The sequence below is a fragment of the Macaca thibetana genome, chromosome 3 (assembly GCF_024542745.1).
Source record: "Macaca thibetana thibetana isolate TM-01 chromosome 3, ASM2454274v1, whole genome shotgun sequence".
Classification (NCBI taxonomy): domain Eukaryota; kingdom Metazoa; phylum Chordata; class Mammalia; order Primates; family Cercopithecidae; genus Macaca; species Macaca thibetana.
Genome location: NC_065580.1, coordinates 151,586,239 through 151,609,722, shown reverse-complemented (window position 1 = coordinate 151,609,722; position 23,484 = coordinate 151,586,239). Strand labels below are relative to the sequence as shown.

At 55.8% G+C, this 23,484-nt stretch overlaps 3 protein-coding genes across 6 annotated transcripts in view; 1 reads left to right on the top strand and 2 right to left on the bottom strand.

Annotated features, from left to right (window-relative positions):
- COL18A1 (collagen type XVIII alpha 1 chain) overlaps positions 1-4,836 on the top strand; it is a 58,968-nt gene extending 54,132 nt beyond the window's left edge. The window contains 4 exon segments of the mRNA XM_050785658.1: positions 574-819; positions 1,256-1,453; positions 2,176-2,291; positions 3,293-4,836. Of these exon segments, the coding sequence (XP_050641615.1) occupies positions 574-819; positions 1,256-1,453; positions 2,176-2,291; positions 3,293-3,503 (771 nt within the window). The 3' untranslated portion in view covers positions 3,504-4,836.
- A 71-nt stretch (positions 4,837-4,907) lies between these two features.
- Positions 4,908-6,008, bottom strand: LOC126951506 (uncharacterized). Its single transcript, XM_050785669.1, has 2 exons — positions 5,121-6,008; positions 4,908-5,062 (listed from the first exon to the last, which is right to left on the bottom strand). Exons 1-2 carry the CDS (start codon positions 5,890-5,892, stop codon positions 4,908-4,910), a joined length of 927 nt encoding a protein of 308 aa, XP_050641626.1. The 5' UTR covers positions 5,893-6,008.
- A 39-nt stretch (positions 6,009-6,047) lies between these two features.
- The window catches only part of SLC19A1 (solute carrier family 19 member 1), a 47,244-nt gene continuing 29,807 nt past the window's right edge, over positions 6,048-23,484 (bottom strand). For all 4 annotated transcript variants that reach the window (XM_050785661.1, XM_050785662.1, XM_050785659.1 and 1 more), the window contains exons 3-6: positions 22,172-22,931; positions 21,313-21,505; positions 17,025-17,166; positions 6,048-7,784 (exon numbers count right to left, since the gene is read on the bottom strand). In XM_050785661.1, coding sequence (XP_050641618.1) covers positions 7,311-7,784; positions 17,025-17,166; positions 21,313-21,505; positions 22,172-22,931 — 1,569 coding nt within the window. In that variant the 3' untranslated portion in view covers positions 6,048-7,310. The remainder of the gene's footprint in view (positions 7,785-17,024; positions 17,167-21,312; positions 21,506-22,171; positions 22,932-23,484) is intronic.

The window sequence follows — 23,484 nt, the reverse complement described above, 5'->3', positions numbered from 1 at the left end:
GCCGAGTGGCCATGGATATTGCCCTGGGTAGCACACAGCCAGGCCCTGTGGAGCGGACAGTGGGGACAGCAATGTGAACGCAGTGCAGGTGGATGGCAGCTGGGTCAGGAGGGGCTCAGGGCTGTGGAGAAAGGTACAGAATCAGGGGAATCGGACTGGGGTGCAGACCTGGGGACTGGGATTTCTAGGGTGGAGGTCACCTCTGAGGGAGACAGAGCAAGGGCTCAGGGACATGAGAAGGTCGGAGGTCGCCACGCTGAGGTCAGGGGCCCTAAATTGGAGCCACAGCAAGGAGAGGGCAGGTCAGGGCACGTGGTCAGTGAGGGCCACGGCTTCTGTGCACGGCTGGGTCTGGGGGCCTGAGCAGAGGTGACCACGATCCAGCGCCACGGCAGGCAGGACTCCCCGCCCTTGCTCCTGCCCCCCAGCCCAGGGCAGCTCCAGGGTTGGCGGCACAGCACCCTGCTTGCCAGCTTGCAGCGCAGCCCCTCACACAGCCCAGAGGAGGACACAGATGGAGGAGGGGCAAGCGGTGGGACCCCTGCCGACAGGCCCCGCATCTCCCACCTGCAGGACAACGAAGTGGCTGCCTTGCAGCCCCCTGTGGTGCAGCTGCACGACAGCAACCCCTACCCCCGGCGGGAGTTCCCCCACCCCACCGCAAGGCCCTGGCGGGCAGACGACATCCTGGCCAGCCCCCCTCGCCTGCCCGAGCCCCAGCCCTACCCTGGAGCCCCGCACCACAGCTCCTACGTGCACCTGCGTCCGGCGCTCCCCACGAGCCCACCCGCCCACACCCACCGCGACTTCCAGCCCGTGGTGAGTGCCCCCCATAGTGGGCTTGGCTCCATCTGGCCCCTCGGCTCTCGGGGCAGCAGAAGAGGACCCAGCCCCTGCAGAGCTGCTGGGGGTCCCAGGCTTCGGCCATGGGTGGCTGTCTGGTGGCTCAGCCTGGGACTTGCCCTCCGGTGGCCAAGCAGCGGTCATGAAAGTCCAGCCCCTATCACGTCCTTGAGGAACCGGCGTGCCTCCGCCTACAGAGGCAGCTGGGGGCACCCACGTGGCCGGGGCTGCTCTGGCCCGGCAGGGTATGGGGGCTGCTGCCTGGGCCCCTCAGTGTGTTGCTGGGCATTTCCCACTCAGCCCGCCTTGGCCGTGCCTGTCCATACAGGTGCAGGGCCGCAGTGGGGCACCCAGGGCCTGGGTGCAGGGCGCAGCAGGGGACACAGCCCGTGATGTGCCCCTCTCCCCACAGCTCCACCTGGTTGCGCTCAACAGCCCGCTGCCAGGCGGCATGCGGGGCATCCGCGGGGCCGACTTCCAGTGCTTCCAGCAGGCACGGGCCGTGGGGCTGGTGGGCACCTTCCGTGCCTTCCTGTCCTCACGGCTGCAGGACCTGTACAGCATCGTGCGCCGTGCCGACCGCGCAGCCGTGCCCATCGTCAACCTCAAGGTGGGTCAGTCCAGTCCTGAGGGCATGGGCTTCTCGGCCCCCCACTTGACCTCTGGGGGAACTCCCAGCGGGGGGCTCCCCTCAAGGACCTCTGGAGGCCGCCATGGTGGACACTGCCACCCAGGCTGGTGACTTCAGGGCAGGCTCCGGGTGGGTCACATCCCACGAGGCTCAGGCCAGGGCCTCTGCATCCCTGGGCGCTGCCGCCTCCCCCAGGGCATTCCATGAGGCCCCCCCACGTGGTCCCCTGACCCCCACTCCCCCAGCAGTGCCTCTCAGAGGCTCCCGTGCTGCTGGCCCGAGTGTCCACACAGGTGACGGGCCTCACAAGCCTGGAATCAGGAACCGTCCCTTGGGCCTCCAGTGCCCCCCGGCCTGGTGGCCCCTCTGCCACAGCACCCCCCTCCATGTTGCTTTATTCTGTGGCTCCTTTTCGTGCACTGGGCTGTTTCTGGGTGCCCTGGGGAGGACCACATTCCCAGAAGCAACAGCAGAGGAGTCACAGACCCAGGGTCCAGGACTGGGAGCAGGCAGCTGCGGCCCGGCGCTCCCCACCCTCTTACAGCCTGGCGTGAAGGGACAGCGTCCCCTGCCTTAGCCGAGGCCTCTTGGAGTCTGCAGAGGCTGCCTGGCCAGGCCTGGCTTCCCTGCGCTCGTTCACCGGTGGGCTGTGCCCAGGGCTGCAGAAGCCCCTCCGCCCACACACACGGTTTCTCCTCCAGGATGAGCTGCTGTTTCCCAGCTGGGAGGCTTTGTTCGCAGGCTCTGAGGGTCCGCTGAAGCCCGGGGCACGCATCTTCTCCTTTGACGGCAAGGACGTCCTGAGGCACCCCACCTGGTAGGTTCCCAGTGCCGTGTGAGCAGCTCTGAGAGCCCCAGCCAGGGAAGGTGGACGGGCAGGTTGGCAGGCAGGAGGACGGATGGATGGGCAGGCGTGTGCCCAGTGCTCTTAAGAGCAGTTCCCCCTGAGTTTGGGGACAGATCTTACACATGCTCATTACTTAAAAATTACAAAATCCAAAAGAGCATTGAGAAAAATGAAAACTGCTCTGATAAGTAATCATTAGCATGTGTTTGAGAGGAATATAGTTCTAAGAACACCTTTAAGCGCCCCCGGCCCTCTGCCCATGGCAGATAGACTCCACGTCTCCCAGGATGTCACCAAACCCATGGTCAGCCATGTAGGCATCGCAGTGAGTTTATTCACCGAGAATAAACTCCTCAGAGGACAACACGGAGTCCGAGCATGTGTGCCCTTAAAATGTTGACAGAAATTTCCAGGGTGTCCAGAAGAACGCTTCATCCCAAATGTCGCTGTGCCCTCCCCACATGAGCGCCCCGATTCTTCCAACACTCATGCTTTTAGGAGTGTTTTGGGGTGCCACACAGCGTATCCCCAGCGTCTGGCCATCTGCTGTAACGGAGATGCACCTGCCAAGGGTCTCTGACAAGAGCGCTGTGGGCGGAACTGGGCCGGGCCACAGGGCAGGCCGGAAGCCAGGAGCCCAGGAGGTGGAGCTGCTTCCTAGGGAGGCAGCCACAGGAAGCCTTTGCTTAGCAGGCATGAGGGCCGGGTCCACCCAGCCAGGCCAAGCCCTGGGCCCTCTCCCCTCTGCTGTGGGTGTCTGGCAGAAGCAGCATGGGGTGCAGTCTGGGAGATGCAGCTCCCTCCACAGGCAGCCAGCAGGGAGGCCACGTGGCCCTCCAGGTTGTGGGAGCCTCTGCAGCCCCGTTACCCCTAGGGCCAGCCTCCTGCCTCCACCTTTCCTGCCTGGGGGGTGGCCTCTGCCCTAAGCGGAGCAGGTCTGGGTGTGACTGACGGCCTGGCGCGTCTTACAGGCCCCAGAAGAGCGTGTGGCATGGCTCGGACCCCAGCGGGCGCAGGCTGACTGAGAGCTACTGCGAGACGTGGCGGACAGAGTCTCCCTCGGTCACAGGTCAGGCCTCCTCCCTGCTGGGGGGCAGGCTCCTAGGGCAGAATGCCGCAAGCTGCCACCACGCCTATATCGTCCTCTGCATCGAGAACAGCTTCATGACTGCCTCCAAGTAGCCGCCGCCTGGATGCAGATGGCCGGAGAGGACGGGCGGCTCGGAGGAAGCACCCACTGTGGGCAGGGAGCGGCCGGCCAGCCCCCGGCCCCAGGACCTGGCGGCCATACTTTCCTGTATAGTTCACGTGTCATGTAATCCTCAAGAAATAAAAGGAAGCCAAAGAGTGTATTTTTTTAAAAGTTTAAAATGGAAGCCTGCTGCTGACGTTCATCTGCCCCAGCTCTCCCGAGCTGTGAGCCCAGCTGGCGCGGCCTGGGTCACACAGCCTGGGTCAGGCAGGCTGCAGTATCATGCCCTGTGCAGCCTCTTGGCCTGAATCAGACCACGGCTTGATTTCTCCAGGATTTCCTCCTCTGGGAAGCTGTGCTCACCCCGGCAGGCGCCGATTTCATCTCCCACCTCGCACCTCCGTTCTGTGCCCAAAACCCAGACCTGGTAGCAGACGGGCCCCGTGAGGCAATGGGAGCTGAGGCCACACTCAGCACAGGGCCACCTGGGCTCTCCTCCGGGGTGTGCTTGCCCTGCGGTTGATGGGAGGGAGGCTCAGGTCCCTGGGGCTGGGGCAGCCCCTTCTGCTCAGCTCTGGGCTGTTCACAGCAACCCCAGGCGGGAGCAGGTTTCCAAGCTCAGAGGCCCACTGTGAACCCCGGCTCTGGCCTGTCCTCCAACATCACGCACAGGAGCCTGGGGCTGGCCTCCCAAATGAGCCATGAGATACATCCAAAGCAGACAGCTCCACGCTGGCCAAGTCCAAGCTGGGAGATACGAGGGACCTGTGAGTTGGGGTCTGGCAGCCTCCCATCCAGGGCCCCCATCTCATGCCCCCGGCTGGGACTTGGCTCAGCCAGCACTTGTCCAGCTGAGTGCCAGGATGGAACAAGGCCACGTCGAAGAGGCTGAGGCTGGCACAGGACATGCGGCAGCCAGCGCACAGGGCAGTGGGGAAGGGCTGCCATCTGTGCACTGCCCATGGACAGGCTGGCTCCAGATGCAGGGCAGTCATCGGCTGTCTCCTAGGAAACCCACATCCTTGCCCTCCTTGGGACTGAAGGGGACACCCGGGGTGCACACAGGCTGCCCTGCAGGCGAACAAAGTAGCCACGAGGTGCGACGAGGTCCTCTGTCACAGCCACCCCTGAGATCTGGCAGCATCGACACCAGTCATTCGTTGTGTGGAGGGACAAGTGGACTCAGGGCAGTGCCAGGCTGACCACAGCACGCCAGCACATACCTGCCTCGGGACTGTGACGAAACCGGTGGGGCTGGTTCTATAACTGTGTGTGATGTGAAGCCACTTCAGACAAGTAAATAAAAGTGACCTTTTACACTGACTCTTGGTTTGCAAGAGCCTTCACTGTCACAGGACGGACACAATTCTCCAAAAGGAGTCCTCAGGAGTCTTTTATCCCTGGACTGCCCCACTGGCAGAACCCAAGTGTGCACATGGAGTTACATGGGGGTGTGCATGCATGGGCATACACAGGTGTGCCTGGGCATACACAGGTGTGCAGTGATACACAGGTGTGCAGTCATACACAGGTGTGCAGTCATACACAGGTGTGCCTGGGCATACACAGGTGTGCAGTCATACACAGGTGTGCCTGGGCATACACAGGTGTGCAGTTATACACAGGTGTGCAGTGATACACAGGTGTGCAGTCATACACAGGTGTGCATGGGCATCCATAGTGTACACAGGCATGCACAGGTGTGCAGTCATACACAGGTGTGCATGGGCATCCATAGTGTACACAGGCATGCACAGGTGTGTGGACACGCACCAACACTCTCAAGTCTCTGCTCACAGCAGCACCTGGCTTGCTCCCGGGAGCACTACATCCTGACAGCCATCCCTGTCCTGGTGGCCAGGTGAGTGCAGGACTCAGAGGCAGGTAGGCGGTGGGTGCAGTGAGCAGGATGCGGAGGGAGCAAGCCCTTGGGTGGGGGAGGCACTGGGGGGAGGGTTCTGATGACAGCGTGGGCCTCCCCAGTGACGCTCTGGCCCATGGCACAGGCCCAGCCCACCTCCACCCATCACATCCTGCTAGATCTACGAGCCCAGGAAATGGCTGGTGCAGACCCTTCCCAGCAGGGTCCCCAGGGTGGCCGTGACAGGGCCCCTGGATGCGCCCACGACCACGGCCCTGTCTGACCAGCACCATCCGCTGACTCGGGCCATCTTCCACGTGCAGCCTCTGCTTCAACCCAGGGTACCCCAAGATGCCTGCTCCCCTGAGCCACCTCGGGAGACCCCAGGGTCCAGCAGCTCCAGCGGCCCCTCCCCAGCCAGAGATTCTGTCCCCAGCTCTCCGTGCGGAGCTGGTGAGCAGCCAGCCATTCACCCAGGGCCGCTGAGATGTGGCAGAGGCCCTGCAGGATATGGCCATTGACTAGGGTAGTAGGGGGGCTCAGCCCATGGGCAGCAAGGCCCTGAGTGGGCTGGTAGGGGGAGAAGGCTGGGATGCCTCTTCTGGCTTCCTCACTGACTGCCGACCCTCAACCCCCAGGCCAGGCCGGCCCAGAATCAGAAGCCCTGTGCACACTCACGTAACAAGTGTGTTTGATGTATGTGGGAAGACCGTTCGCATCACATCAGATGGTCCGGCACCTGTGGGCAAGGCACTAGTGCTCCTTACACCCCGAGGCCGCTGGGACATACTTCCCCAGCGCCCCCCACGAAGGCAGCTCCCCCACAGCTCCCCAGCCCAGGCAAGCCCCGCACACACCAAGGCCAGCACGTCTGCAGTGATCGGGACCAGTCCTCTCCGGGCTGGCATGAGCGTGGGAGCAGCTGAGGACCTGCAGGTCAGGATGGACACACTTCAGAGGGACAGACAGGACCATGGAGGGCTGCCCTTAGGGTGGGAGAGAGGAACCAGTTCCGAGGACCAGAGCCGCTGACCCCCTCTGATGAGGGTGCGTCTGCTGCCAACCTGAGATGGTTTTTCCAGAGACAGAGAAGCCACGTGCAGTTCTTCGTTCTATGTCAGAAAAAAAAAAAAAAAAAAAAAAGGGCCAGGCACGGTGGCTCACACCTGTAATCCCAGCACTTTGGGAGGTCGAGGCGGGCGGATCACGAGGTCAGGAGATCGAGACCATCCTGGCTAACACAGTGAAACCCCGTCTCTACTAAAAATACAAAAAAAAATTAGCCAGGCGTGGCAGTGGGCGCCTGTAGTCCCAGCTACACGGGAGGCTGAAGCCGGAGAATGGCGTGAACCCGGGAGGTGGAGCTTGCAGTGAGCCAAGATCGCGCCACTGTACTCCAGCCTGGGCAACAGAGCAAGACTCTGTCTCAAAGAGAAAAAAAAAAAAAAAAAAAAAAAGCAGAGCATCTTCCAAAACGCAAGAGCACCGAGGATGACCAGCAATGTCACAGCTCAGCTATGCCCAGGGGCCTAGGCTCCCACCCTGCCCTAGAGGGCTCAGAACTCCTGTGTGGCCAGTGTCCCCTGAGCTGGTATCTAAGGCCACTTCACCAGCCCAGAGGGGCACAGAGGATTTGTCTCAAGCCCCGCAAGGGGCATGAGCCAGTGAGGCCGGGTGGACACAGGAGCCCACCACCCACCTCTTAACCAAAGCCCGCGGGGCACAGCACAGGGACAGCATGGCCAGGCAGCTGCCCTGAGTGTCGCCAGCAGGCTGTGGCCACCGCTAGAGTGCAGCACAGGGTGGGGGGAATCCCAGGGGACCTGCCAGCAGGATAAGCAGAGGCCCCTGTGGCTAAGGCAAGTGACCTTCGAGGCAGGGGTCACAGGGACGTACCGAGGGTCACCTGCAAAGTTACCACAGGGGCCCCCAAGAGTCACTGGTTCACATTCTGAACACTGTCACTTGGATGACGCTGCAAACCCAGCCTGCTGACACCAGGATGGACAGCCGGCTGGGGACAGGTCTCATCTGCAGTGTCAGGGCCTGAGGCTTGGGCGGAGCACGGAGTGCAGGCAGAAGGGGCTGTCACTGGGCTCAGGAATCCAGCTGCCTGCAGGGCCGGGGCTGGGGCTGGGTCGCTCTGTCTCTGCTCCAGGGAGGCTGGCCCCAAAGTCCCCAGGCCATCTTCTGGGGAGAGCGGCAGGCTCTGGGCTGGCTGCAGGCCTCCAAGGCCCTTGTCCTGCACACTCAGCACCTGTGCTGCCTTCTCCTCCACGGGACTCCTCAGGTCCTGGGCCGGGGGCAGCGGCCGGTGGTGGCCCCGCTGGCAGTGCCGCAGGCCATCCAGCATGGCCCCCAAGAAGTAGATGATGGACAGGATCAGGAAGTACACACAGTATAACTGGAACTGGAAAGAGAGGCAGGTGAGGCAGGTGAGGCAGGTGAGGCGGGTGGGGAGGGCCTGGCTGGGATGATGGCACCCTACACACCAACGCCTGCTCCCAGGCTCACCCTCCTCCAGCTCAGAGGCTGACCCTGAACATGGCACAGCAGCCAGAGGCCAGCCCCAGGAGCAGGTGCCACAGTGCTCACCAGAGCCCCCCTTCCCGCCACGGCCTGGCACAGGCCTTAAGAGGGGCTCCCACCATTTCCCAAGAACCCCTCAGAACCTGGCAGGGGGCCTGGCTCTGCATGGCCTGCAGTGTCTGCTCCTGAGGCCCCTGCTTGGTGGTGCTTGCTGCCCATCCATGGTGCTGAGACAACAAGAGAACGCCCATGAGGGCCAGAATGTCCTGCCTGGCAGATCAGGGTGAGGACAGCCACAGCGGGTGACCGGGAGCTACTCCCCAGGGCTTCACGCCCAGAGCGACCCCTCAGCAGCCTGCACACGAAGCCCGTCTCCACCTCAGCAGTGGAAGCTGTGCTACGATGACCAGAAGGAGCGACACCAGCAGTGGCCACATCTCTCCTGATTCTCACAGCTGCCAGGGGCAGGAGGGACTGGAGATGTCCCTGGGACACCAGGGAGGGACCTGATCATTCCCGGAGGTGCAGAGGGTTCAGGAGGCTGCAGTGCTTTCAGGACATCTGTGGGCAGAGCCCAGTGAGTCCCGCCCAAGACCCGAGGCCCCCGCTCCACACCCGCAGGCCAGAATCCCTGCAGCCCGTCGGCACCGGCACCCTTCCAGGAAAACTGTTTTTAAAGCAAACTCAGGAAGATGGGGCTGGCACACTTCTCCCTGTTCTTCTCCTACCCAAGACACTGAGATAAACACCTGGGAAGACTCTGAAAGCGGGAGCGAGGCGGGCAGACCGGCTGGGCCCGTGGGGTCTGGGGAGCCACGCAGAGCTTCCTGGGGCCTTTTTTTTTTTTTTTTTTTTTTTTTTTTTTTGAGACGGAGTCTCGCTCTGTCGCCAGGCTGGAGTGCGGTGGCAGGATCTCAGCTCACTGCAAGCTCCGCCTCCCGGGTTCACGCCATTCTCCTGCCTCAGCCTCCCGAGTAGCTGGGATTACAGGCGCCCGCCACCTCGCCCGGCTAGCTTTTTGTATTTTTTAGTAGAGACGGGGTTTCACCCTGTTAGCCAGGATGGTGTCGATCTCCTAACCTTGTGATCCGCCCGTCTCGGCCTCCCAAAGTGCTGGGATTACAGGCTTGAGCCACCGCGCCCGGCCCCTGGGGCCTTTTCTTTTCGCCTCAGATATTTTGAAACTGAAGAAGGCAGCAGGCTGGAAATGCCAACAGATGCAGAAAAAAGAGCCCATGAAAGCAGCTCTCTCTGGCCTAAGACCCAGGGAAGGGGCAGCCCAACATGAGGAAAGACCTTTTGACAGGAATCGCCCTGCTCCCCGCAGACACCAGACCTCGGCTCCACCCACCACGTCAGCAAGGACCCCTCACCCTCCCCAGCCTGTAACAAGGACCCCCAAGTCCCCTGCAGGGTAGTGTCAGACACCACCAGTGGGCACTACAGCTTTCACTCCCACTGGCTGGTAAAGACGCCCACCCTCACCCACATGAGTCAGCGGAGACCACAGGAAAGCCTAGACTGTCACCCTGAAGCCGCATGGGGTCAGCGAAGACCATGTGGGGAGCGTGGCCTCTTATCCTCGCCCAGTAGTAATGGGGTGCCCATCCCCCTCTCCATGCTGGGAGGTATCAGAGGGGGTCAAGCAGGGAGTCCAGACTTTCACCCAACCCGGGAATAATGAGAATGTCCCAACCCTAGGGGCATCAAGGGGACCACAAGGGGAGCTGGATTCCCATCCTTGCCTGGCAACAAGAAGGAGCCCCCACCCAGCCACCCACCCTCACTCAGGTGTCACGAAGGCTGAGTGGGAGCCTGGACTTCCACCCCTCCTCCCTGTAGCGAGGTGCACACCCCACTCGACCTGCTGGAGCTGCGTCAGCCACGACAGGATGCTGAAATTACATCATACCCAAAATGCTTGCATCTCACTAAAAAGTCCCTTGGCACACTAAGCCACAGAGATCTCAACCTGAAAAACAATTAATAGACACCAACACTAAGACAACAGGAATGGTAGAATTCGCTGAGAAAGATCTTAAAGCAGCCACCATAAAAATGCTTCGGTGAACAATAAGAAACATGCTGGAAACAAATGAAAAAACACAGTCTCAGCAAAGAAATGGGAGAAATAAAAAAAAATTAGAACTGAAAAGTACAATAACCAAAATTTTAAAACTTAATGAATCATCTCAACAAAATACAAGAGGCAGAGAAATGATCAATGAACTGGAGGTAGAACAATATAAATTATCCAACCTGAACAAAAGAAAAAATGGACTGAAAAAAAAATGAACGAAGTCTCATTCCTTGTGGGGTTTCATAACATGAACCTAACATTTGTGACACGGGGGTTCTAGAAAAAGAGGAGAAAAGGAGTGGGGTTCAAAGAGCACTTTAGGAAATAATGGCTGAAAACTTCCCAAATTTGGTGAGACGTACACTGCAGATTCATGAAGCTGAGCAAACCCCAAACAGAAAACCCAAACAAAATCACACCAACACATACCATATTCAAACTTCTATAAGCTAACGATAAAAATAAATAAAAAAAATCTTGGTAGTGGCCAGAGAAAAATGACCCTTCATGGACAAGCAATTTGAATAACACTAATCTCTCATCAAAAATCCTGAAAGCTATGAGGAAGGGGCACCACATTTCTCACAGGCTAAAAAAAAGAACAGTCTACCCAACATCCTATATCCAGTGAAAACATCCTTCAAGAATAAAAGAGCAATCAAGACACTGTCAGATGAAGAAAAACTAAGAGAAGAAATTCATAACCAGCAGATCTATCTAAAATAATGGCCAAAAAAAACCCCACAAAAAACAAGTTCTCTAAACAGAAAGGAAATTACTAAAGAAGGAAAGAATCTTGAAATAACAGGAAAGAGGAAATACCATAGTAGGCAACATTATGGGTAAATAAAACAGACTTTCCTTCTTGAGTTTTCTAAAATATGTTTGATGATTAATGCAAAAATTACAATATTTTCTTATGTAGCACTAAAGGTATGTAGAGAAAATATTTAAGATAATTGTACTATAAGCGGGAGATGATAAAGTGACATAAAGGCAGGCAAAGTTTCTATACTTCACTCAAACTAGTAATGTAATACATAAAGCAACCAAAAAAGCTATACTAAGTACATTCAAAAACACAATAGATAAACCAAACAAAATTCGAAAGGATGTACAAGTAACCCACTGGAAGCTGAAAAAATGTAAACAGAAACTAAAAACAGAGAATAAATAAAAAATTAAAAACGAAATGGCAGACTTAAGCCCTAATATACAAATTATCACATTAAATATAAATGGTCTAAATACACCAACTGTAAGACAGAGATTAGCAAAGTAGATTTTAAAACATGACTCAACCACGTGCTGTCTATAAGAAGCTCACTTCAAATATACCAAGATAGGAAGGCTGAAAGTAAAACGATGGAAAAAGATGTATCATGCAAACATTAATCAAAGGAAAGCAGGGGTGGCTATATTAATGTCAGGTAAAGTAAACTTCCGAGCAAAAAAAAAAAAGACCAGAGACAGAGAAGGACATAATACAATCCACTATTACACAATTGACAAGAAGGTCAGTCCACTAAGACAAATTTCAATCCCAAACGCGTATGCAACAAACAAAAGAGATACCAATATGTGAAGCAAAAACATGACAGAACTGAAAGGAGAAATAGATCCACAATTATACTTAGGAGACTTCAATACCCCCTCTCAATAATAAAACTAGACAGAAAATCCACAAGAACTGAGAGGAAATCAATACCATCAGCCAACAGGATCCGATCAGCATTTACAGAACACTCCACCCGAAAGCAGAATATACATTCTTTCCAAGTGTCCACAGTATATCAAAACGGATAATATTCTGGGTCATAAGACAAATCTTAACAAATTTATAAGGACTGAAATAATTATAGAATGTGTTTTCTGATCACAATATAATCAAAAAAGAAATTAATAACGTAACAGGAAAATCTGAAAACACTTGGAAATTAAACAACAAAAGTTGAGATAATAATGCATCAAAAAACACACTGAACTGAATGAAAATGAAAACATAGCCTATTAAGATTTGTGGGATGCAACTAAAGCAGTACTAAGTGGGGAAATTTATAGCATTAGATGCATAAATTAGAAAAGAGGAAAGTCTCAAATCAATAGCTCACCTCCAGAACCTACGAAAAGAACAGCAAAATAAATCTAAAGTAAGCAGAAATAAGGAATTAATAAAGTTCCAGCCAGTGCACTAAGAAAAAGAAATAAAAGATATACAGATCAGAAAGGAAGAAATTTTTGCAGATGACATAATTATCTACATAGAAAATCTCAAGGAATTTAAAAAACAAAGACCAAAAAACAGAAAAGCCTCCTAGAACTAATAAGTAAGCTCAGCAAAATTGCAGTATACAAGATAAACACACAAATATCAACTATATTTCTATACACTAGCAATGAACACATATACACTATTGGGTTCACTATTGGGTTCACTATTGTGAACCCATCCCCCAATTTGTATGTTGAAGTCCTAACCCGCAATGTCACTGCATTTGAAGATAGGGCCTTTCAAAAGGTAATTACAGTTAAATGAGGTCATAAGGATGGCGTCTTACTCCAACCTGACTGGGTGTCCTTATAAGAAGACAGACACTAGCCAGGCACGGTGGCTCACGCCTGTAATCCCAGCACTTTGGGAGGCCGAGGCGGGCAGATCACCTGAGGTCTGGAGTGTGAGACCAGCCTGGCCAACATGGAGAAACCCCAGTCTCCACTAAAAACACAAAGTTAGCCAGGCATGGTGGCACATGCCTGTAATCCCAGCTACTCGGGAGGCTGAGGAAGAATTGCTTGAACCCGGGAGGAGAAGGCTACGATCAGCCAAGATCACACCATTGCACCCTAGCCTGGGCAACAAGAGGGAAACTCCCTCTCAAAAAAAAAAAAAAAAAAAAAAAAAAAAACCAGATACCAGGGAGGACCACACACAGAAAAAAAGACCATATGAAGACAAAGGGAGAAAATGCCATCTGCAAGCCAAGAGAGGCATCAGGAGAAACCAACCTGCCAACACCTTAATCTCAGACTTCCGGCCTCCAGAGCTGTGAGAGAACACATTTCTGCTGTTTGTCGGCCAGTTTGTGATATTTGGCTATGGCAGCCCAAACAGACTAATGCAGATAACAAATTTCAAGATACGGTTTGATTTACTTTAAAAAAAGCATAAACTAAAACATGCACAGTACTCATATGCTGAAAACTACAAAATGCTGAAAGAAATCAAAGATCTAAATAATTGGAAAGATATGCCATTGTTCATGGATTGGAAAACAACACAATCAACATGTCAGTTCTCCCAAAATTGATATACTGGCTTAATTGCAATTCCCAACAAAATCTGAGCAAGAATTTTTGTAGATATAGACGAGATTACTCTAAAATGTATATGGAAAGGCAAAGAAACTATAATAGTCAAAACAATTTTGAATAAAAAGAAGTTGGAGGAATCAGTCCATCCAATTTCAAAACTTGCTAGAAAGCTTCATAACCAAGATGGTGAGATATTGGTACAACGGGAAACACATAGTTCAATGGAACAGGATAAAGAGGCCAGAAGCAGGCTCACATAAATAGGCCCAACTTTGGACAAAGGTACAAAAGTAATTCAATGGGGAGAGCTAAGTCTTTTCAACAAACGATGCTGGAATAAATGGATACACAGGCCAAAAAAAGTGACCTCAACCTAAACTTCACATCTTATACAAAAATTAACTCAAAGCTGATCAGAGACTTAAATGTAAAAACACAAAACTTTAAAAAAGAAATTTAAGGAAAATCTTCTGAATTTAGGGCTAGGCAAAGAGTTTCCATAAAAGGAAAAACTGTTAAATCAGACCTCATGGGAGTTAAAAAATACTTGTTCTATAAAAGACCATGTTAAGTAGATGAAACAACAAGCTACAGAGTTGAAAAAAACTGCAAACTGTATATATCCAACAAAGGACTAAAATCTGGAGTACACAAACAATGCTTAAAACTCAAGAGTATAAAAATGAACAATCCAATGAGAAAATGGGCAGAAGATGTGAAGATCTTGCAAATGGAAAATAAGGACATAAAAAGATGTTCAACATCAATATCCACCAGGGAAATGCAAATTAAAACAACGTTATCCCCCAGGGAAATGCAAATTAAAACCACAATCAAATATCACTACACCTATCACAATGGCCAAAATAAAAACAGGTAGCAACATGACATACTGAAGACACTGTGACTGATCTCTCAAAGTCTGGTGGTGATACAAAAAGGTACAATTGCTATGGAAAGTGGGTTGCTTCTTCATAAACAGGCAACTACCTGGTGACCCACCATTTGCACTTCTGGGCGTGTGTCCCAGGGAAAGGAAAACCTATATTCACACAAAAACCTGTAAAAGAATGTCTGTAGCAGCTTTATTTGTAATACCCCACACTGGAAACACGTCTTTCATAGTGAATAGTTAAATAAAGTGTGCTGTATCCACACCCTGAACACCACTCAGCAGCAAGAAGGAATCAGCTAGAGCCACAATAACAACCTGGATGAATGTTCAGAGAACAATGTTGAGTGAAAAGCGCCAATCCCTAAACGATACCCAATGCATAACTGTGTTTATATAACACTCCTGAAATGACAAACTTATACAAGTGGAGAAGAGGGTCGTGGTTGCCAGGGGTTAAAGAGGAGGTGAGGCTTGGGAGCAGGGTGGGCCGTGACTATAAAGAGCGGCGTGAGGGATCCCTGTGGGGTAGAATGTTCTGGATCATGACTGTCACCACGCTGGTTGTGATGTGCTGCAGAACTGTAAGATGTGACCACTGAGAAAACTGGGTATGGGGTACATGGATCTCCCTGTATTATTTATTAAACAGCATGTGAATATAAGATTACCCAAATACAAAGCTTAATTTAAAAAGCAGGCAAACCCAGGCAAGCTCCAGGCCTGTCTGCCCCGCCGTGCTCCAACACGGCTCCCACATGTCTCCAGACTCTACCTGCAATCAAGCCTGAACTCCTCCAGCTGTTCTCCCCATGCTGGAGGAGCGAGAGTGGACACTCGGCACCCAGTAACAGGCAGGGGGGCAAGAGGAGCCGGCACCACCTCCTCTAGACCCAACAGGATGTCTAGCCATGAGCAAAATGCCCCACTAGTTACTTTTTAACCTGGAAATCAAACCAGCCTGAGAAAAGTCCCTGTGCTTTTTCTCCATGTGACAAGAGGCAGCCACAGGCCGGAACCTGCCTCCACCTCCCCGTAGCCATCTCCCCACGGCCTCCACGGCCACACCAGGACAAGGACCAGCTGAGGAAGAGAAAGGGCTTCCTCGTGAGCAGCCCTCTCGGGAAGAACTGCACCACCCCCTGCACCAAGCCCCCATGGGCCCTTAGAAGTCCACTGTGAGGGGTCCCCTCCACAGGGCAGCTGCAGGGGAGCACAGGCACAGGGTCCCTAAAGGGCCCTCAGGCATCTGCCCCTCCAGCTGCCGGGGGCTGAACAAGAGGCGGTCACAGAGGGATGTAGGTGGGGGGGGGCACAGTAGTCAGGGGCAGTCAGCACCCAGAGGCAGGTCAAAAGCCAGGCCCAGCCTGGCGGGGGCCACGCAGGGCCCTTGGAGTCTCCCTGGGACAGGCCCACCCTGCCCATACACGCTGGCAGCCACCGCTGTCTGGGGACAGAGGTAACTAGGGGCTCCAAGAATGGGGAGGACTTCCTACGGGGTGCTGGAGCCCCTCCAAGGCCAGCTGGACTACTGCCAGCGCCCCCCCCCCCCGGGGCCATGCATTCAACAGAAGCCTTCTGGGCCCCTTTTCTGCAGACCTGAGACCAGCCCGGCCACCAGGAGGCTGTGTCCACCCAGGCCAGGCCTGGACACATTCACCCCCAAGCCTCAGAGGGTCACCGCCCTGAACATTCACCCCCGGGCCTCAGAGGGTCACCACCCCGAGTGTTCACCCCCACCCATCGGAGGGTCACCACCCTGAGCGTTCACCCCCGGGCCTCAGAGGGTCACCACCCCGAGTGTTCACCCCCACCCATCGGAGGGTCACCACCCTGAGCGTTCACCCCCGGGCCTCAGAGGGTCACCCACCCTGAGTGTTCACCCCCACCCATCGGAGGGTCACCGCCCTGAGTGTTCACACCTGGGTCAGGGGCGTTGCACCCGGAGGGCTCTGTGGAACGGGGCCATGTGGCCTGCCAGTGTGGACAGGCCCTAATGATACTCTTGGGCTGAAGGATGCATTTCGATGAGTGAGCAACAGCCACCCTCACCTAACAGGCATTCGCAAGCCGAAGGGGATGCCTGCTGTTGCCCAGGCCTCATCCTGAGCTCCAGAGTCACCGAGGCTGAACAGACGCGGCACCCTCAGAGGATCAGGGCCAGCCCTGACAGTCCTCCTGCCCAGTGAGACCTGGGCCGCAGGTGGACAAAGCCCTTGTCCCACCTGCCAAGCGCATCTGTCTAGCTGCAGGCTGGGGCGGGGCAGTCCTGAGGAGCCCGGGAGGACCTCTCACACCACGCCCACCATGGCTGTATCCAGCTCACTTGGAGACCCGGCCTTGGCTGGGACCCTCAGGAGTTAAATGTGTGTTTTCCAGCTCCTCTTAGAAGCAGCAAAGGCCTGCCAGAGGTGGGGAAGGGGAGGGCACCCACAGAAGCCTGCATGCCAACGCTGCTGAGTGGCTCTGCTCAGCTCTCCTTCCTGAAGAGAACAAAGCTCATGTGGCCTCTAGCCAGGGCTCAAGGACACCCAGTTCCGGCAGCCACAGGCCGAGAACAGAGACAAGGACAGGTCCACCCTGGCGAGCAGAGACTCAGTCGCTTCCACCAAGGCCCAGGGCCTGACAGAGGCTCCCACCCCCAACAACTGAGCCCTGCTGGGGTCTCTCTCATTTCCTGCTCTCGCTGGCCTGGTGTGTCCCACTGGAAGCCCCCGGCCCGCACCATGTGCCACCGGCCCACAGCGGATTCCACATCAGGAGGGCACCAGGAGGCCTTGGCAACGTCCCCACAAGTAGCTTCCCTCCCTGAGGATGCAGGCCTGAAATGGGCTCACCTGCTCGCGGACCGCGAGGCCCAGGCCCCGCACGTCCGAGACGATGAAGGTGATGATGGTCTTGACAACGGTGGCAAAGAACGTGTTGACCCCGAAGACCAGGGCACAGAGCTCTTTAGACAGAGAAGATGCGATCTGAAAGCTGAACAGGAAGAGCGGGCAGATCAGGCGCTGCTGGGAGAACGAGAAGCAGCAACAGCGAAAAGCCTGCAGCCCGGCTCCCACCAGCCCATGACTCGCCGGGCAGCCATGAGGTCCCAGGGCACGCATAAGCCCCCCACCAGGCCCCCATCTCTCCCACATATGCCCGCCCCTCCCAGGCAGGAGCCAACACCCAGGCCACCCACCCTCGAGGGGCCATTCTGGAAGCTGCTGTATCCCCCTGGCTCAGTACAGGGTGAGGGTCCCTTATCCAAAATGCCTGGGGCCAGAGGTTTTGGATTTTGGAATATTCACATATCCATAAGGAGATACCTTGAGGATGGAACCCAAGTCTAAACATGAAATCCATTTATGCCCATATACACGGTATACGTACAGTCAAAAGGTGATTTTATATAATACCTAACAGACATTTGCAAGCTAAAGGGGATGCTACTGCCCAGGGCCTCACCCTGAGTTCTGGAGTAATTTTGTGCATGAAGAAACTTTTGACCGTGTTCTGAGACTTGTCAAACAAGGTCAGGTGTGGGATTTTCCACTGCGTTGTCTTCTCAGAGCTCAAACACTGTCAGATTTTGGAGTATTTCAAATTCTGGATTTTTTTGTTGTTGTTGTTATTATTATTTTTTAGATGGAGTCTCACTCTGTTGCCCAGGCGTGCAATGGCACAATCTCAGCTCACTGCAACCTCTGCCCCCTGGGTTCAAGCAATTCTCCTATCTCAGCCTTTCGAGTAGCTGGGATTACAGGCATGCGCCACAACGCCCAGCTAATTTTTGTATTTTTAGTAGAGACAGTTTCACCATGTTGGCCAGGCTGGTCTCGAGCTCCTGGCCTCAGGTGACCTGCCCACCTCGGCCTCCCAAAGTGCTGGGATCAAAGGCGTGAGCCACCGCACCCGGCTGAATTCTGGCTGTTTTGATTAGGGATGCTGAACCTGTACAATGGGTGTCACAAAACACAAACTCAACAAGATGCCTAGAAGGGCTCCCGTGAGCTCTGGGACGGACCAGGTCACAGGCATCTCAAAACGCTCGGAAAATCATCATCAAGAGAACCCCTGGGCACAGACAGAAAAGTCTGGAACGAAAGTCTTTCATGGTTAAATGTTCGATAAATTAGAAGAGCAGTGAAACCAGAGTCGGTGAGGGAGCAGCAGCTGGACAGAGCAGGCCCTGGAAATGAGCAGCAGCAGGGTAGGGCGGGCCCTGAAGGTGAGTGGCAGCTGGGTGGGAGGTGGGTGGGCATGGAGGCAGAGTAGGCCTTGAGGTGAATGGCAGCCAGATACAGTGGGCGCTGGAGGTGAGTGGCAGCTGGGTAGGGGGGGCCCTGGAGGTGAGTGGCAGCCGGTTAGGGTGGGCCCTGGAGGTGAGTGGCAGCCAGGCAGGGCAGGCCCTGGAGGTGAGTGGCAGCCAGTTACCGCGAGCCCTGGAAGTAGGCGGTGGCATGCACATGTCCAGGAATGAAGGCACCATATTCCTGACATGGAGAGGTGACATACAAGGCTTCTGGTGCTCTGCAGAGAAACTAGTCTTCAGATGCAGTTCCAATTAAAATCCGCAAAGTGCTTTAAAAAAAAAAAAGAAAAAAAAAGAACTGGACAAAAAAATATCCTAAAGTTCACCTGAAGAAAAAATAAACAAAAATGCCAGAAACTCTCTATTTAGAGAAGGGCAGAGGTGTCTGTGCTGCCAGGCACTGGAGATGGGGGGACAGCGGGGACAGTGCAGATAGGGGGGCGGGCAGGCGGGTGGCAGTGAGGACGAGAAGCACGCAGAGGTCCGGGTGAGCAGGTCAGCAGGACAAAGGGCAGATGAACAGCAGGGAAATCCCAGCACAAACGAGCTTCTGGACGCGGCGCTGGGTAGGCCAGCCTCCAGGGTGCTTCCAAGGACACTGAGTAACACTGGGAGTTGAATTAAAGGCAAACGAGTGTGGGGCATGATAGGGGCACAGGTGATTGAAAATACATGATACAGATGAGTGCTCCCCCGATCAGGAGAGAGGAAAGTGAGTCCCAACACAGTCAGGAGACACACAGGGGCCACTCAGTCCACAGCAGGCCGGCCAGCCTCGCTCTTGTGAAGGAAAGGCTGGGAGCCCAGCTGGTCCATCAGGGGCTCAGGGAGGGTGGGAAGGCCACTCCATCATCCTGATGGGGAGAAAGCCCGCATGCCAGCCTGCAGGGTACCTGCAATATCGACAGAAACCTTTCAAAAGCACAGACTCTCCAACCTGGCCATTCCCCTTCCAGGAATCCACCTGAGGGCCATTATTAGAATTTGGAAAGAAAAATGTAGGTAGAAGGGCATTCATCTCAGTGTTCTTCTGTTGTAAGAAAAATGGAAATGGTGACTTTACCCACAGACCGGGGATGGGTTGTAAGGCCCACCACTCATGACCTGGAGTGACCACCTACGTCTGTGTCTGACATCAACTCAACACAGACAAGCAGAAAATGCTGGGATTCCCCGTAGCAGATGGCGGTTTTCTGCTTTGCACACTGCTGCACCGTGTTGGATTTTCTGCGATGGGCATCAATGACTTTATAACTAAAACCTTTCAGGCGTTGTCCCCCTGGATGCAGCAATGGGACGGCACATCAGCAGAGGCCCTGGCCCTTTCCACCGTGCTGGCAGGTCAGGGAGGGGGGCCTTCAGGAGCTGGGGGCAGCAAGAGCCCTGCGTGGGCCTCAGGGAGCATGGAGAAGGCGGCCACACAGGAGCAAAAGGGGCCTCAAGTATGGCAGGGGCAGGAGAGAAGGGTGGGCCGGGCTGCCCATGCCAGGAGACTGCTGCCTGCGTGTGGGGAGGACGGGGAAGTACGGGGCTGGGCACATCCAGGCAGAATGCTGCAGGGATGAGGCTACCAATGCAGAGGGCACAATGCAAGGGTCGGCAGGGTGCTCTCAGCTCAACAGGCTCGTGGCCAGCGTAAGCCTCAGGGGGACGACCCATGGAGGGAGGGAGACAGGGCTCGGAGGCCACCCTGGAGTGGAGGCCCAGGAAGGGGAGCTGGGGCCAAAGTCCTCCCAGCTGGCAGGAAAGAGGGGGCAGGTCCAGGGAGGCAGGGGCGGGTGTGAGCACACAGGGTCAGTGTCTGAGTGTGTCAGTGTGTGTGGTCTATGTGGTAGGTGTGTCAATGTGTGGGTGTGTCCATGTGTGAGCGTATGGTGTGTGTCTGTGCATAGTGTGTCCATCTGTGAGCGTGTGGTGTGTGTCCAAGTGTGTGGTGTGTTCATGTGAGTGTGCGTTTGTCCGTGTGTGGTGTCCGTGTGTAGTCTGTGTCCATGTGTGACATATCCATGTGTGAGTGTAGTGTTTGTCCATGCGTGCACGTGTGGTAAGAGTGTGTGCTGAGTGTCCATTGGTGAGTGTGTGGTATGTGTTCACGTGTGGTGGGTGTGCATGTATGAGCGTGTGGTGTTCATGTGTGTGGTGTGTCCGTGTGTGTGGTGTGTTGTGTGTGGTGCGTGTCCGTGTGTGTGTGTGGTATGTGTTCATGTGTGGTGGGTGTCCGTATATGTGTGGTGTGTTCACGGTGTGTGTCCGTGTGTGTTCATGTGTGTGGTGCGTGTCCGTGTGTTGGTGTGTTCGCGTGTGTGGTGCATGTCTGTGTGTGTGTGGTGTGTCCGTATGTGTGTGGTGTGTTCATGTGTGTGGTGTGTGTCCATGTGAGAGTGTGGTGTGTCTGTATCGTGTGTCCATCTGTGAGCATGTGGTGTGTGTTCATGAGTGTGTGGTGTGTGTCCATGTGGGAGCGTGTGGTGTGTGTGTGTGGTGTGAGTGCCTGGTGTGAGTGTAAGCTGAGGATGAACTCACACAGGTGCATGCTCCGGCTCCTGCCTGGATGGGGCCTGGAGGATGGGGTTGGGAGCAGGGCAGCAAGCCCAGCAGGCTTCAGAGAGGAGCGCGGAGGGCCTGGGGTAGCAGCTGGATGGCACAGGCAGGGATGCCCCAGGTCCCAGGGAGAGACAAGCGGGGACCCTGGTCAGCTCCAGGTGGCTGGCGGGGCCAGCACTGGCATAGTCGCTGGGGCGTGGCGGGAAGATGGGAGCACCCCGCGAAGCGCAGGGCGTGATCCTGGTGCCTGCCCACCCCCGGCTCCCCACCCTTCTGGAACTCACGTGGCGATGGGCACGAGGAACTGGTAGGAGCCGCGGAACAGCACGAAGGCCGCATAGCACAGCCAGATGCTACTCGTGCGCGCCAGAAGGAAGACCAGCCCGGCCTGCGTGGCCGTGACGACTGCGATGAGCAGCTTGGACCAGCGCACCCAGCGGATCTTCACGAAGCCGGCGGCGAAGGACGTGATGGCACCTGAGACGGGAGGGATGGGGCGTTGCAGCGGCCCTGGGGGGCCACGGGGCAGGAGGAGGTGGCAGGAGCCTCTGAGGGAAGGTATCCACGGGGCAGGGGGCGGGGAGGGGGAGCCTCCGGGGGAAGGATCCACAGGGCAGGGGGAGGTGGCGGAAGCCTCTGAGGGAAGGTATCCACGGGGCAGGGGGAGGTGGCGGGGAGCCTCCGGGGGAAGGATCCACAGGGCAGGGGAAGGCGGCGAGGAGCCTCGGGGAGAAGCATCCACCGGGCAGGGGGAGGTGGTGGGGAGCCTCTGAGGGAAGGTATCCACGGGGCAGGGGGTGGGGAGGGGGAGCATCCGGGGGAAGGATCCACGGGGCAGGAGGAGGTGGCAGGGAGCCTTTGGAGGAAGTATCCACGGGGCAGGGGGAGGTGGCGAGGGGCCTCCGGGGGAAGCATCCACGTGGCAGGGGGAGGGGGCGGGGAGCCTCTGGGGGAAGGTATCCATGGGACAGGGGGCGGGGAGGGGGAGCCTCCGGGGGAAGGATCCATGGGGCAGAGGGAGGTGGTGGGGAGGCTCTGGGTTAAGGTATCCACGGGGCATGGGGCGGCAAAGGGGAGCCTCCGGGGTAAGGATCCACGGGGCAGGGGGTGAACGGGGAGCCTCGGGGACCAGGGCGCGCGTACCCAGTAGCGTAGAGGCAGCATCGGCCGCGCCGTTGTAGACTCGTGCACTGTTGGTGGTGGGGTCCACCTCGTTCCACAGGATGTGCACGTAGTAGACCACCAGGTAGTAGCCGGCCGAGTTGAAGACCCACCACAGGGACCAAAGGCGGAGCTGCGGCCGCCGCAGGCTATCCCCCAGCTCCCGCAGCATCCGCGCCAGCACGGAGTCCCCGCAGGCCGCCCGCAGCGCGCGCCCCAGCTTCCCGCCCGGGCCGGCGTTCATGCGCTCCAGCTCCGAAGCCGACGCTTCGCACCGCTCGCGGTCGTCGCGGTTGAAGAAGAGGCTGCGTTTGGGGCGCTTCAGGAAGAGGGCGAGGACCACACTGAAGGTGAGGAAGGCCAGCGAGATGTAGTTGAGCGTGGAGAAGGAGACTCGGCCCACGGTGACCAGCAGCTGGCCCAGCACGGAGCTGGTGAACACACCCAGCAGCACGGCAGCGCGCGAGTAGCCGGCCACACGCTGGTAGCGCGCGGGCCGCACGAGAGAGAAGATGTAGGAGGAGTAGGCGATGCGCGCGGCCATGGTGACACTGTAGAAGAACTCCATGAGCTGCATGTGTTCCACCGAGCGGCCCAGCAGCAGCAGCAGCCACACCGACACGAAGCTGAGCCCCTGAAGCAGCAGCACTGGCGTGTAGCGCAGGTAGTCGGTGAGCAAGAACACAGGCACCAGCACGGCCAGGTAGGAGTACGACAGCACCGGCGTGATCTTGTTGGTGACCTGCGGACAGGTGGGCGGGCGCCCCACTAGGCATTAGCAATGCTGGGGCTGCCGCGGACACTGCCTGCCCGAGGTCATGGCTGCTGACGGCTACCTACCCCAACACTGCCTGGTGTGACCCCTCTCCCCAACATGCCCCTGTCCCATGTCCCATTGCATCGTCCTCTCTGAACAGGGACCTCTGGCTCCCGACCGTCCCAGGAGCCTGGGAGCGTTTGCCTGCAGAAAGCTGACAGTAGCCACAGAAGGAATCGTTATTAACAATCCTGTTCATCTAAGCTTCTCTAGTTTTATTTTTATTTTTTTCTGAGACAGAGTCTTGCTCTGTCACCCAGGCTGGAGTGCAGTGGCACAATCTTAGCTCACTGCAACCTCCACCTCCCAGGTTCAAGCAATTCTCCTGCCTCAGCCTCCCGAGTTACAGCTGCATACCACCATGTCTGGCTGATTTTTGTATTTTTAGTAGAGAAGGGATTTCACCATGTTGGACAGGCTGGTCTCGAACTCCTGACCTCAGGTGATCCGCCCACCTTGGCCTCCCAAAGTGCTGGGA